Raw genomic sequence first — 13296 nt, 5'->3', positions numbered from 1 at the left:
TGTTATACAGAATCTCCTCTAGCCTTTATTTGTCATCCAAATACATTTCTTATGCTACTGAACACACTGCTATCCATAGCAGAATAATAGCGAAAAGCAATATCTATTTGCAATGTACTCCATGTCTTCTAGCTAAAGGACACACAAGGGACAGAGCTTGCTCCAAAGGCATACTCTGTGCCAGTATTTATGCCGTGCTTTCAGCTCCAAAGCCCTTCCTGGTGAGAGAAAAAAGCTCTGCAGGAATGGTTCAGTGCTTTCGTACCGGGGTGAGGGTCCTACACTGAACACACAGCTTTTAAATTTTAGCACATCTGATCTATTTGAAAATAAATGAGAACAGACTGAAGCCCAGTGATCAGACTGTAACAAAAATGAAAGCGCAAGCTTCCAGCATTTTGGCTGACAGATTTCTGTGACAGGAATGTGAGAGATTTAAATGCACTTTCCAAGGATGCTGGGTTGGGCAGAAACCCAAACCCTCAGCCTGGCCACACTCCAAATGTGTGAGCTCATGGATTTCACTGTGTACAAACAGGTTCCTAAAGGGACAAGAAAGATGAAAATATTCAGCAGGAACTTTATTTTGGTCTCAACAGCACAGAAAGTCCTTGCTCGTATCAGTAAACAGCTGCCACCCTCCAGCCGCCGCGATAAGCAGCTGGCCGTCCCAGGGCAGAGGGCAGCACAATGGCTGCGGAGGAGCAGACCCGGATCCCAGAGGCCGCGGAGGAGCAGGCCGGGATCCCAGAGGCTGTGGAGGCGCAGGCCGGGATCTTCCTTCCCCGATGATTCAGCGCCGGCAGTGGCGCGGTGCTGTGGGGCCAGCCGCTCTGCCAATGGGCGGGCAGGGCCGGGCCGGGCCGGGCCGGGCAGGGCCGCGCGCCCCCGCGCCCCGCAGCGCGGAACCGGGGTGGCTGCAGCAGCAAGGCCCTGCCCTGCGGCCGGCTGGGAGCCGGGCCCACTGACAGCAAGGTCCCGAAGCGGGGCGAGAGGGAGGAGATGGAGCAGGGCACGGAAAACCTGCGAGGCAAGCCACGGCCGATAAACAGAAGCTAAATGAACGCGCAAGGAAAAAAGCCTAGAGACTGCAAAAAAAGGCAGAAAGCCTAAGAAAGAGGAAATGGCTCAAGACTGGGTGAGAGATGGTCCAGCACTCGCTTCGTTCCAGCTTCCAGGTACAATACAAACAGTGCAGCCCTATGAGCAAAGGCTTCTCTAAAGTAATTTTTTTAAACCTTAACCGGACTCGGTGCCTGTTTTTGAACACTTCCCAGAAACAGAGCAGAGCTGTGAGGTATTTATAGCTTCTAAAGCCAGTTATGATTAATTTGAATCCCCAGCCTCAAACCATGACCTCCATTTCTATCTTTCCCTTTTTTTTTTTTTTTTTTTTTCCTGAAGAGAGATGAAGAGTTACTGGCCAGAGGAACAGGGGCTGGCCTCCTCAGACGAGGCAGCACCGTCCTCCCAGCCGTCACGCATACCACATAGCCTTGCATTTCTCAGGGGAATGCTGTCTTCTATCTTCACGATATTTTAGAATATGGAAGCTATCAGACAAGAACCTAGATTTGTACACAAGGTATTTTTCTCAATGTGATTAATCCGTGAGCTCCTTGTGGATCGTGCAGTTACCTGCTTTGAAAGCTTGTAGAGACAAGAGCACTTAGTGTGGTTCAACTGGTCCTTTTTAAAGGTCACACCTTCAATTAATTTGCATCAGCTTTCCAAATGGCAAGTCTAAATCACTATCGTTTTATGCCTTTATAAGCTAAATGCATACTCTCCTGGAAGCTTTTCACTCCAGGCTGCCTCGGTTAGGCTATGGGCTCACCTTCAAGGTAGCACTTCATACTGGACTTGTAGGAGGACCTATGTGAACCTTGCTAAATGGTTTCAGGGAATAACTAGTCAGTTTAGCTGACAAGAGACATCAGTCCCCAACCAAGGTCTTTTGTTTTAATTTCAAGCCACTCCTTCAGTTGGACTGTGCTTGCATATAGCGTTCCACTATGAATGGCTACTGCTGTATGTGTGAAACAACAACCTACACAGCACCAGACAACAGGACCCCTCTCTGCCGGGGTGCAGAAGATCAAACTCTACATCGCTTCACAACGTGACTTCATGACAATGAAGTACTAGGAACCAAAGTTGCTGTGTTAGGCTCCGGTTTCAGTGAATCGCTGATGGTTGCAACGTGGGATTAGAAAGTGATGTTGGTCTGGCTTTGTCTAGCCAAGCTTTGCAAAACACACAGAAAGCCTGCTGTCACTACAAGATCCTAGCAGGCTAAGCCTTTTCAAATGTTTTTCCAATGATCTGGCACCAGCATGTCTGAAAAGCTGTAGGGTGACTATGTAGCACCGTGCAAACCAACACAGCAAATGGCACAGGGTACTTCAGAAAGCCTGTCCCCACACCCAGCAGCTGCACGGAGTCTCAGTTTGTGCTTCACAGCCTGGTCTAACTGGTGAAGGCCACAAACAAGCTCCTTACAAAGGCCTGCTGTGCTCCATCAGAATGAGGATTTGGGTGCCTTGAATTTTTTATCTCAAGTTCTGAAAGTGCAGTTGAAGAACCACACTGAATTTAGGTCCTGAAGGGCTGGCAGAAGGCCAGACTCCCTCTACCCACCCCAACAGGAGGCTGGGGAGCAGCCCCTGCTCCCAGCATGTGATGGGGATGCAGCACAATCTGCAGGGCAGCACGGGGACAGCCTGCTGAGAGCTCTCACTGCCAGCGTGGGAGGAGAAGGGAAGTCATTCCCCTCAGGAACTGAGGTGGCCAGAGGTGGTGGCTGCCATACTGCCAGGCTGCCCCTTGTCACACCCAGAGCCAGGAATTGGTAGCACCACAGCAGCCCCACCACCTTCCCATCCCTTCCAGCAAGGGGAAGACTGATCAGAACACCAGGTTACCCACTTCCAGAGCCACATTACCTCTGCAAAAAGAACAGAAGTAACAGCACATTACCATGCCATTAGTTAACATTTAATATTTCTTTGAACTCTGCTGCTGTGGGGCAGAGCTGAGAAGAGAAGGGAAGGGAACGTACACAGGAACCTAGTTTTGGTGTATGAGTAAGAGTGTGTCTTTTTGGAGAGCCTTAAGAATTCTGGTTATTTCTTTTTCTGTTAGATGTGGATCTGAGCAGTGGAGGAGGCAGAGTCAGGATGCTGCCCATTTGTACCCTCCTGAACCTTGCCTTGTCTCAGACCTTTGTGGGCTTTTTCCTAGGTAAAGCGCTTCCTGGGTAACAGTCACTGCATCAACGTACTCCTGTTTTCTGGGGACACCGCCTTTCTAAACTTTTTTGGCTTGACTTTTTATCTCAAAAGAACTATGAAATGACCTTTTAAATGGCCTTTTTTTTTTTTTTTCCCTGTGTCTTTCTTGTAGAGAGAAGGAAATGAACAGCAGGATCATGATATTTGCAAAGCACGATGTTTGGAGGGCAAAATCCAAAGCTTCCTACTTGAACCAAGCTGCTGAGTACTACTATCCAGGACTCCCATGCTCTGCAACTCACAGTATTTAACAGAAAAACTAATAAAACAGTACTTACCTGTACCGCTCCTCCTGCAAAGTCTGCATTATTAACGAGTAATCCCTCTGATAGCGAACCTTAAGGTCCTCAAATGATTCTTCCAGTCTTGCCTGTGTCTCTCGAATTTCTTGAATCTCATGTAGTATTGCATCAAACCCTGAGCTCTGCATATCCAGAGTGTTTGTTTTGGAGCTGGAAGCTCCCACAGGGCCCCCTGTTGTGCTGTTGGCTCCCACTGAGCCTGACGTGGCACTGGAGCAATCCTCTTCACTGCCATATTTTGGGCTTGACTGAAAGTTCTGGATAACACCTAGAGCCTTGCCTCCTGTCCCATCTTCCTGGCCTTCTTCTAAGGAGTCTTTCAGATTAGCAATATTGTCTGCACTCCCAAACTTGTTCCTTATGAGGGAGGCAATCTCACGAGGTTTGGAAACCACAGCTCCTGCTGCTGAATGTGTGGCTTGGGAGAAACTGGAAAGCCCACCTTTAACACTATCTACTACTCCCTCACTGAAGCCAGTGACTTTTGCTCCAACATCTTTCAATCCCTGATGCATATCCCTGAAGACATCCTTTGGCTGCCGTGGCATCCCATTCTGCTCAATCTCTCGTAGCTTTCGATGGTAATGCTCTAGTTTCTTCTGCAGCTGCGAGATCGTCTGGGCGGACTTTTGATTTTTCTTCTCAAACACTTGCTTAATACGGGCGCTCTGCTGCTTGTCTGCGTTGTTGGCTAGTTTCAGGTACTCTGCCACATTGTCATCACGGGCTGTTTGTTCGATTTTGATCTGCTCAGTCAACTTCAGTATCTTCTGTTGCAGGTGTGTGATAGCCACTTTTGTACGCTGAGGATCTGGGGTCCCATCAACAGAGTCTGCATTGATGCTGCCATCGGTGCTCGAGGCCACTGCACTAGAGGTCTGCGCTAGGCTGCTGACTTCCAATCGCTCAATCTAGACGAGGAAAGAGAGAAATATAAACACTAAAGACCAGTTTTACTAACATAGAAACCTGTCCTTTTTTGTACCAGACATCTTGACACGTGGATGTTATTCTACAAAAATGCACCTTTTTTCAGCTGCCCAGGGTATAGTATAAATAAACTCTAAATCTCTACACGTACGAATTGAGCGTGATGCGTTTTACGGGCAGGTAGTAAAAGCAGAGGAAAAGGAAAGCAAACTCCCAAACACTTGATGGCCTTGAACAACCAAAAAGTCAAGCACAAAGCAAGACAGAGAACCCAGCTTTGGCAGGCTGACTTCTGGGAAGTTTTGATATGTGGCCAGCGGCTCCATCAGCATCAGAATACAAAGGTAGAGAAGGTGAGCGTGAAAGAGCAAAAGCCACGTACATCAAGTAAGTAGAAAACCCAAAGCACTCTCTGCACCTCATTTATTTATACGAAAGCAAGGAAGTACCGAAACTCGGTGAAACAAAAGATCTACGGAGCGCAGCGCTCAGAGCAGCAATAAGCAGAGCTCCCGACCTCTGAACACACGCCCTGCTTCGCGTTCCCCGGCCCGCAGCTCATGCTGCTGGCGATGCGGTGCCTCGGAGCAGAAGGAAAACGCGGCGGAGGCGCGGGGCGCTGCTTCCCCGGGAAGGAGGCTCGCCAAGCCACCGGCACCGGCGCCCGAGCCTCGTCCTCCGGCCCGCCGCAGCGAGCCGCCCCGCGGCACCTCCCGCCCCCGGCCCGCCCCCGCCGAGCCCCGCGCCCCGGTACCTTGGCCCGGCGGAGCAGCAGCGCCCGCTCCCAGTGCATGGCTCCCGCCGGGCGCCCGCATGGCCCCGCGCGGCCCCGCGCCGCGCCCCACCTGCCCGCCCCGCCCCGCCCCGCCCCGGCCCGCCCCGGTCCCGGTCCCGGCCCCGGCCCCGGTCCCGGCGGGTGCGGGGCTGTCGCAAGGCCCCGGCGGGAGCCGCCCGCGCCCCTCAGCGCCGGCAGCGAGGCCTCGCCCTGCAGCTGGCGGGGGGCGCGCCTCGCCCCTGCCGTTTACCCCTGGGGCTCGGTGGGCTGGGAACCTGGCCGCGGGCGTTTCCAGACCACGGCGCTGTCATCTCCTCGTCCCCGCTGCTGTCGTGTTGACGGCAGCGTAGTAACGCTTTGAAAGGAAAAGTCTAAAAATGATGCTTAGAACCACCTCTATTCACGTGGAGGGGAAAAAAAGAAAAGCCACCGCCGTTTTAATTAGTTTTAAACCGTGCAAAACAAAATAAACATTTTGGCTTTTACAGACACAGCAAACAGCTCTGTAACACGCTGCATAAACAGGCTGTGATTCACGCGCTACACATCCAGCAAACAAGATTTAATGGTACACATTTCTGCTCCTTGGAACCGGCAGCCTGATTTAAACAATGGACAGCACTGCCAATCACTTAAACAACGACCATTCCATTCATGGCTCACCCACCAAATGCACAATGCATTTCCACATCTGTCTTGTGAACATACACTTCACGAAACAACAGCAAAATATTAGCGTTAATTGTACCCCTCTGGTTTCTTAGTTTATATTTGTGATTCACCACAACAAAGCAGTACCCTGCAGTGGAGGGGCAGCAACTCTGCTGCTGCGGAGCGGGCTGAGCCAGCCTTTCCCTGCAGCTTCACATGGAGGCTCTGCTATCGCATTGAAAGGAAAGATAATTAGCTGTATGGAGCACTCGGCTGATTTATTTTCTAGGGGAGTTTGGGTACTGGAAACTACAGAATATCAGCTTTCAAGTCTGTAGCAACTGCAGAAATATCAAACACTCTCTCAAACAGGTTTATTTGTAGAAACCCACGATCTCGAGACAGATTAGCGGAAGACTAGTGCAGAGGACTTACGCTAAATCAGTGGGACTAACAATACGTGGCATTAGTACTGTACAGAGAGTACTGGGTCTCTGAGATGTACAGACACGATTGGTAAAACACCTTCTTGGAATTTGCAATTTCATCCACATTTTCATAGGACTGTCACTGATCCAATTTCTTCATATGGCCTAGAAGTAAACAAAGATCCTGCGCACACCAGGCACGCCTGACCTAGACGGTGGTGGCCACCACTTCCCTGAGGCATAAAGTGCTTAGCTCCTTCTCAACAGATCCTTTACGATCAGCAGACACAGCTCTATTTACTGCTTTTCCAACTTGCCATAATCTGCAAAGCAGCACAGTGTAGACTCTTTCCTATTCTGTACACCAACGCAATCTTATTATTCCTCTAAATTGCTTTACAAAAACAAGCTGGCTTCTCAAAAAATAATAAAAAAGCAACAAACAAACAAAAACCCCTACCAACCCATTTGTAAAGATTTGTAAATATTAAGATCATGTCAATATCAAGAAGGAAATATTAATATTAATATTAAATATCAAGAAGTAAATATTAGTATAAATGGCAGATAAATAAAAGAAAAAAAAAAAAACCACAAACTTAATGCTTTTTTTTTTTTTTTTTTTTTCCCCAGAAAGTAACTTGAGATAACATTTCATAACTAAATACTTTTGAACCTGGCAGTGGTAAAGGTGGGTGCGAGTGCATCTGATCCAGTGTCCCAGAACCACACCAGACTATGAGCTCACCCACAGCACAGATGTGCTACAAGCTGAAACTGGCACATTTCAGTGTTGTAGAACGAAATGGAACTTCAACATTACTTTGCAATAACGAGTTTCTATTGACTTAATTCGCTGCAATTTGGGTCTAAATAGCATGTGTGGGTAATTATAAATTAAACTACCAGTACACTCTTCTTTCAGACAAGAGTTCTTTGAGAGGAAAAAATCCACAGAAAGTTTCTCTTTCCCCCCTTTAAAGGCAGTTACTTCAGCGTATATTCTCAGGTTATTTTCCTATACCTGTGACAGAAAATAATCCGGAATAGCTGTAATACAGTACACCATCTTGGGTTAATTATTTCAGAATTACCATTTGTGTGGACATTACTCTGGACTGATACAAAGGGTTTCTTCCAATTAAAAAGCAAATGACTGTACAAAGTGCTATTCTGGGGCAGAACAGAGATAAGTACCTTCACTGTATCGACAGTGCTTTAGAAAGGGAAGACTCAGCACAAAGCGGGCCCCGCAGAACACCGGGAAATGCTGGTGACATGTTATTGATTTAAGATGACTGGCAATCTGTCCTGAAAAGATGCTGGTAAATGAAGTATTTTAATGGTCAATGTTTGTATAAAAATAGGCATTACAATTCAGTTTGAAAATCTGCCTTGCAATACAATTTTGCAGTATATTGAGTCAGTCTAAACCGAGTGGACCTACACAACCACCCAACCAGGAGGTAACTGAAAACTGCTTTGGCATTATGCCATCAATCAAATGAAGTCACATGAGGACTTTCCCTCTTGCTCCTCCTCAAGATCTTATCAAATTCCTAGCACTTTTGAAGCTATCGTGCCTTCCCTTCTATAAAAGCTTTTCTATCTGTTTTGCAATAATAGGCAGTCCATACAGAACCTACGATTCTGCCTCTTTTGGCTTTTCTGAAGATGAAATGTGTTCATTTTAAGGTGTTTCACCCTTCTGTAGAAAGTACTTCAGTAAATTTACGAAGTCTGTTTTTTGGTGTTTTTTTTTTTTTTTTCTTCTCTCTTCTTGTTTTAAAACACGCACAGCAGCTGGCTTAAGCAAATAGTAGCAGAATTCAGAACAAGCCTACTTTAAGGAGATTGCTCCGCTCCCGTTTCCTTCCATATTTGGAGCTTTAAAAATGTAACTGCAAAGCGTCATGCTACTTGGAATAAAAATATATAGGGCAAGGTGAGAAAGGTGAACTGAGAACAACAACAGAAATGAGCAGCCCTGGAAGGAAACTGAGTGATTTGTTGGGTGCCTGGATTAGTCATATTTCCCAGTGACTGAGCACTCTCAATGGTATAGAAAACTAATCACTAAAAAATTCAGGTGGTGTTTTTTTTTTTTTTTCCACCTCACTGCACTGAAGGCAGTACAGTGCCTTCATCAGAAGAATTTAGGAGACTCACAGCAAGTAGTAAGCTTTAGATTTCCTGTTTCAAAACAGTCCTCGTTAACAGACTCGTCAGCGCAGGGCTGACAAAGACGCGTGTGCTGTAGGTGCAGACAAACTGGCTGCTCCCTGGGACGCAGCAGACAGGACGGGATGACTCGGGCGAACCTCTCCACGTCAGGTGGCCGGACAGTCACCCGCCGTGGGCATGAAGCAGCGTGGACTCCAGTGATGGATGCGAGACAGTTAGCTCATTAGGAAATATGACCTGTAATTAACACCTTATGGGAATAAAAATTAGAGGGGAGAAAGAAAGAATGTCTTTCATGTTTGACTGTGTCTGCGGATTTACCACACCATACAGACATATGCCTGTACTACAACCCCTCCAGCCCCAGCTTGGCCCCGTCCCAGTGGGAGGCTGAGATCCGGCTGCAGAGAGCACGTGGAGCCCAAGACCCTTCGTGGCCTGGGCCTGTGGGTGCCAGGAGGGTTGTGTGGAGTCGCACCTTTGAACTGAGATGCCGAGTGAGATCCAGATTGCTTGTTCTTTGAACCCCCAGAACACGCTCTATATTTATTAAACTCTGAAATGCTTGAAATAGATAATTCCTTTTGATGCCTCTCAAGTCTCCTTGCACTTTCAGTTGGATGTAGAATTATTTACTTCCTACCCTGATCTGCAGTGGCTCTGAACACCAACCTGAAACATTATTTTAAGGCACCTTTATGTGAAATTTTCAGTGCCAAAAAAGTGAGCTTTGGGGGGAAAAAGAATACACACAAGCTAATGCAGATAAACAAAACAGTGAAAAATAACAGTTATTGAGACCTCTGGAGAACAGCAACAAACAAACAAAAAATATTGGATTTTGGAATTGGATACTTGAGTGTTAAAACTGATCCAGTTTCCTATTCAAACATACGGTCCTGTTTTGCAAAGAATTATTTTAGATGTCCCTAAGAGAGGTTTTATACCACCAGACTTCACTTTTTTGTTGCTAACTGTAATGAATTTTTAAAAAGACTTCATCAGAGGGAACAGATATTTTGCGATACCATTCCTGTAAGCCTGGCAGAACTACTCACAAAAATGCTAAAATACAGTTCTAAAAATAATTCAAGATACCAGATACAAAACAGTGAAACCGATCTCAGACAGCTATGACCAAATGGGTAAGCCATTTCATCATCATTTTAAAGTAACATTAAAGTAAGCTTATAAAGAAGAAGCACTTAGGACTGATTTTCAGCCACACCAAAAGACACAAGAGGCAGGAAGGCACTTTTTTTTTTTTTTTAATAAACAACTTTTTCAGAAAGTCACAAGTCTGTGATCCCATGGCAGCCACTTTGGCTGTGGTCCCATATCAACAGGGGAGAATTACCATTTGTTACTCAGGGAGGATGTTTTCCCGTCCACTTGGCCCAGCTGGGTCAGAGGTACACGTGCAGTGTTCCACAGGTACTGCTGTACTGCGTTCTGCACTACAGTTGTCCATGGTGTGCTGCTGCTGAGAAACCAAATGCCAGGGAAAAGGAGTTCCTTTTACTTCCTACTTTGCTCTAAAACATCGCTGGTGAATGGACCTTAGTAAATTCTCTCATTTCCAATGGGCTTATTGCTGTATGTGTCAATGTGGGATACTGTATAATATTTTCCTTTCTAAAAGCAAACAGATGGCAAACTGCACTACGCGTAAGATTTAGAAAAACTGTATCTTGATAATGTTCAGGATCAAGTCGCTTCAGAGTCAAGAAATTCTGTGAGCAGGAAGGTATCTGTATGAAAGGGGCTTGAGATTACTTAAAATAAATGATTCTCAAATTTAGTTTTATCTTTCTTGTTTCCATCCAACATGTTTTTGGTAACATCTCTTATTTTGAGGAGTCAAAGGTGGCTTTTATTGCTTTAACAAAGGGGTGACAGACAGCAGAAGACAACCATCTTCTGTTCAATAAACTGTGTGTCACATGAAGTAGAATAAAGTTTTTGGCTGCTGCTGCAGTTTCCACCAAAGTAGTAATATACCCCAAATTCACATCAGTTCCAGGAGTCCTGCACTTCAAGGAGAGATGTGTTTTTAAGAGGTATGAAGCTGACAGTCTGGCAAACTATGGCTGTAGAAAAAACCACAGCTCTTGATAACAGGATAGAGGTGTTAACCTCAGTTTATGATAATGACACTGTAATTTCTCATTTGGCCCTGTGTTCCTCATTTCCCTACACGGCAGTTTTGTACATTGTGAGAAATGACCTCCATTAGGCCCCAAACGTTTATATATCTGCATTAAATCATCTAAATGTACATTTTTATAAAGCCATGCATAGAATCACTGTGAGGTACGGTGAAGAAGCATTTAAACAACATGAATTACTATGAGGTACCTTCCACACATTCAGTTAAGTGTAATTTACAGCCAGATATCACCCTCCTGCATAAAACCTGTAGCATAATTCTTTAAACAATATTTGAGTCAAGGTGGCATCAGCTCTACTGTCAGGTGAGTACACCGTGTATGATGCCCCTACTGTATTGTGGGTCCTGAATTAAAAAAAAAATACTGGAAATTACTCTGTCTGACCTACTTTGGTATTGTAATAAGTAATTTATGACCTATGGTTGAGACAGCTTTTTTCTAATGCTTTGCTTCTGATAGGATGTTACAAAACCACAGACAGGCCGAGGTTGGAGGGGCCTCTGGAGGTCTTCTTATTCAAGCTCCCTGCTCAAACTGGACCACCTAAAACAGGCTTCCCAGCACCATGTCCAGACAGCTTTTGAATATCTCCCAGGATGTAGATGGCACAACCATGTAGTATACTTGTGGATATGTTTATGTAGACAAAAAACTTGGGCCTGCAACCTTTTTACTCTGTCTACTGCGACACTGCCACACGTTTGATACTATCAACTCTCTGGCTCACTATTTGTTGCAAGTTGCATGTTTATATCATTGCAAATCCTGTGTCCAGGATGCCTCTTGATCCAGATGGAACAGCAGACGTAAGGGAAAAGATTTCTGTTCATTCACCTCTAGACTAAATACAGGCAGAAGATCCAAATAATGCTGTACCGAACCACCCCTATAAGCACAACAGCTCCCTCCCGTGTGAACGCACAGAGGAGTGAGTTATACCTTCCACCTTCCCCAGCAAGTGCCCAGTGCACATACATGCTCGTGCACTACTTAACACCTGCCTTGGCTTTACTGCCAACATGAATACAAAAGGAAAACAAAGGAAAACAGGTCCAGCATGATTCCTCATGACACACGGTGCAGTTACTCTGCAAAAATTTATAGGCTGATTCCATCTTCAGAAACTGTAGCAACTTCATATTTTAAGAGGCCTCCCTCTACTTACCCACTGAAACTGCTGGTCATTGCCAGGAACTGTTTTGAGCAGTCCTTATTACACTCCAAAATCAAAATCAAAACCAGAACTGGCTAAGGAAAGCATATGAACAGATGGACAGCTCAAAGAAGTCTGTGTGTTTTTCATACTACAGTCCACTGGTTAGATTATAATTAGGATTTCTAAAAGACATAAACAATCTTTGCCTGTGGGCAATTAACCCTCAAAATGATAGGAAGACTGGCCTGGTTACAACAACGACAAAAAACACCATGAGAAAGCAAAAACGGCAAATGACTGAAAAAGTACAAGAAAAATTCCCATACAATCCCTTTGTCTGCCTAAGATAACAACTAGAGCAAGGAACCAACACTGGTAACACCAAAAGGAAATGTCTTTATACCTTACTCATAGCAGTTAAACAATGATGAGCGATGATTAGTAAAACAGTTGCACTCACATGTCACATCTGCCAACCCAGAGGAATGCATGTGGTGCTCAGCATTCCTGTGTGCCCAGCGTGTCCTCACGCTCTAGAAAGGGGAAGAGACGGCAGGTACCTAACCAGGGAGAGAAAGGCTAGACAGCAGCCTAAAGAGAACAACATTTCACAATAATCTCGAGAGACCTGTATGTGATTTAGTGTTCCTTTTCTTTGGTGACAGTGCCAAGGTAAGCAGTTCCTTGCCTAACTTTGTGCTGGCATGAGCAGGGGATGGGAAGGACAACAACTTGTGGGGCTGCGTGGTGGGCCAGACTGGGGTCTGACCTGCACTAGGCCTAACCCAGCCAGAAGGACCTAGGAGATGTTTTGCTCTTGGTAAGCTCGCACGCCTGGCTCACCGCAAGGCTATCGGCAGGTCTGCAGGACCACCACTAGAAGGAAGAAGTGGCCAGGGATTGCCTCAGTTGGTGCTATTGCTGCAAGAAACTTACATCAAGCTATGGCCTGAGGTATGCATCTGGAAAGGACAGCTGCCGTGTGACTCTCCTATGGCCTTGCCACTTAATTCAATGTGAAATGGAGATATGACTTCATATGCTGTTTTGACGGACAGTTTGGCGAAAAAGCAAGCAGCTGTATTCTCCTCATCTCTGTTGACTGCAGAAATTTCCCCACAGAGACCAGCATTTCAGCTCAGCAGCTGGTGGGGTCAGAGGGGACTGTGGAAGATGGCTGCTACCACAGGAGATCTGACTTGCTCTACGAGAAAGAATTGCACGGGGCGCCGATCACCAGTAGCTTAACTCATTCCACAGCAAAGCTGCAGGAAAATCTGTACCGGGACAATACAATCCCTGCGCATGGGTGTTCCCTGCATAGCACTTCCAGCACAGCAGAGCTGGCCAGGCCCTACGTCATCCCACTTTTTGGATCACTTACTCACTGGTTATGAGGTACCTGA

The 13296-nt window shown here is 46.1% G+C and overlaps 1 protein-coding gene and 1 long non-coding RNA gene across 27 annotated transcripts in view; one reads left to right on the top strand and one right to left on the bottom strand.

Moving 5' to 3' along the window:
- The window catches only part of TMCC1 (transmembrane and coiled-coil domain family 1), a 143596-nt gene that overhangs the window by 10585 nt on the left and 119715 nt on the right, over window positions 1-13296 (bottom strand). For 24 of the 26 annotated variants that reach the window (XM_068694682.1, XM_068694677.1, XM_068694678.1 and 21 more), the window contains one exon: window positions 3572-4506. In XM_068694682.1, coding sequence (XP_068550783.1) covers window positions 3572-4506 — 935 coding nt within the window. Of the gene's footprint in view, window positions 1-3571; window positions 4507-5042; window positions 5203-5279; window positions 5434-13296 lie in introns of those variants that run through there. The other 2 variants (XM_068694694.1, XM_068694693.1) reach the window with 2 other exon arrangements.
- Window positions 699-3576, top strand: LOC137862532 (uncharacterized). Its single transcript, XR_011100379.1, has 2 exons — window positions 699-1178; window positions 3406-3576. It is a non-coding gene; the product is annotated as an uncharacterized lncRNA (long non-coding RNA).

Source organism: Anas acuta, chromosome 11, assembly GCF_963932015.1.
Source record: "Anas acuta chromosome 11, bAnaAcu1.1, whole genome shotgun sequence".
NCBI lineage: Eukaryota > Metazoa > Chordata > Aves > Anseriformes > Anatidae > Anas > Anas acuta.
This window is presented reverse-complemented; position numbering and strand designations above follow the sequence as displayed.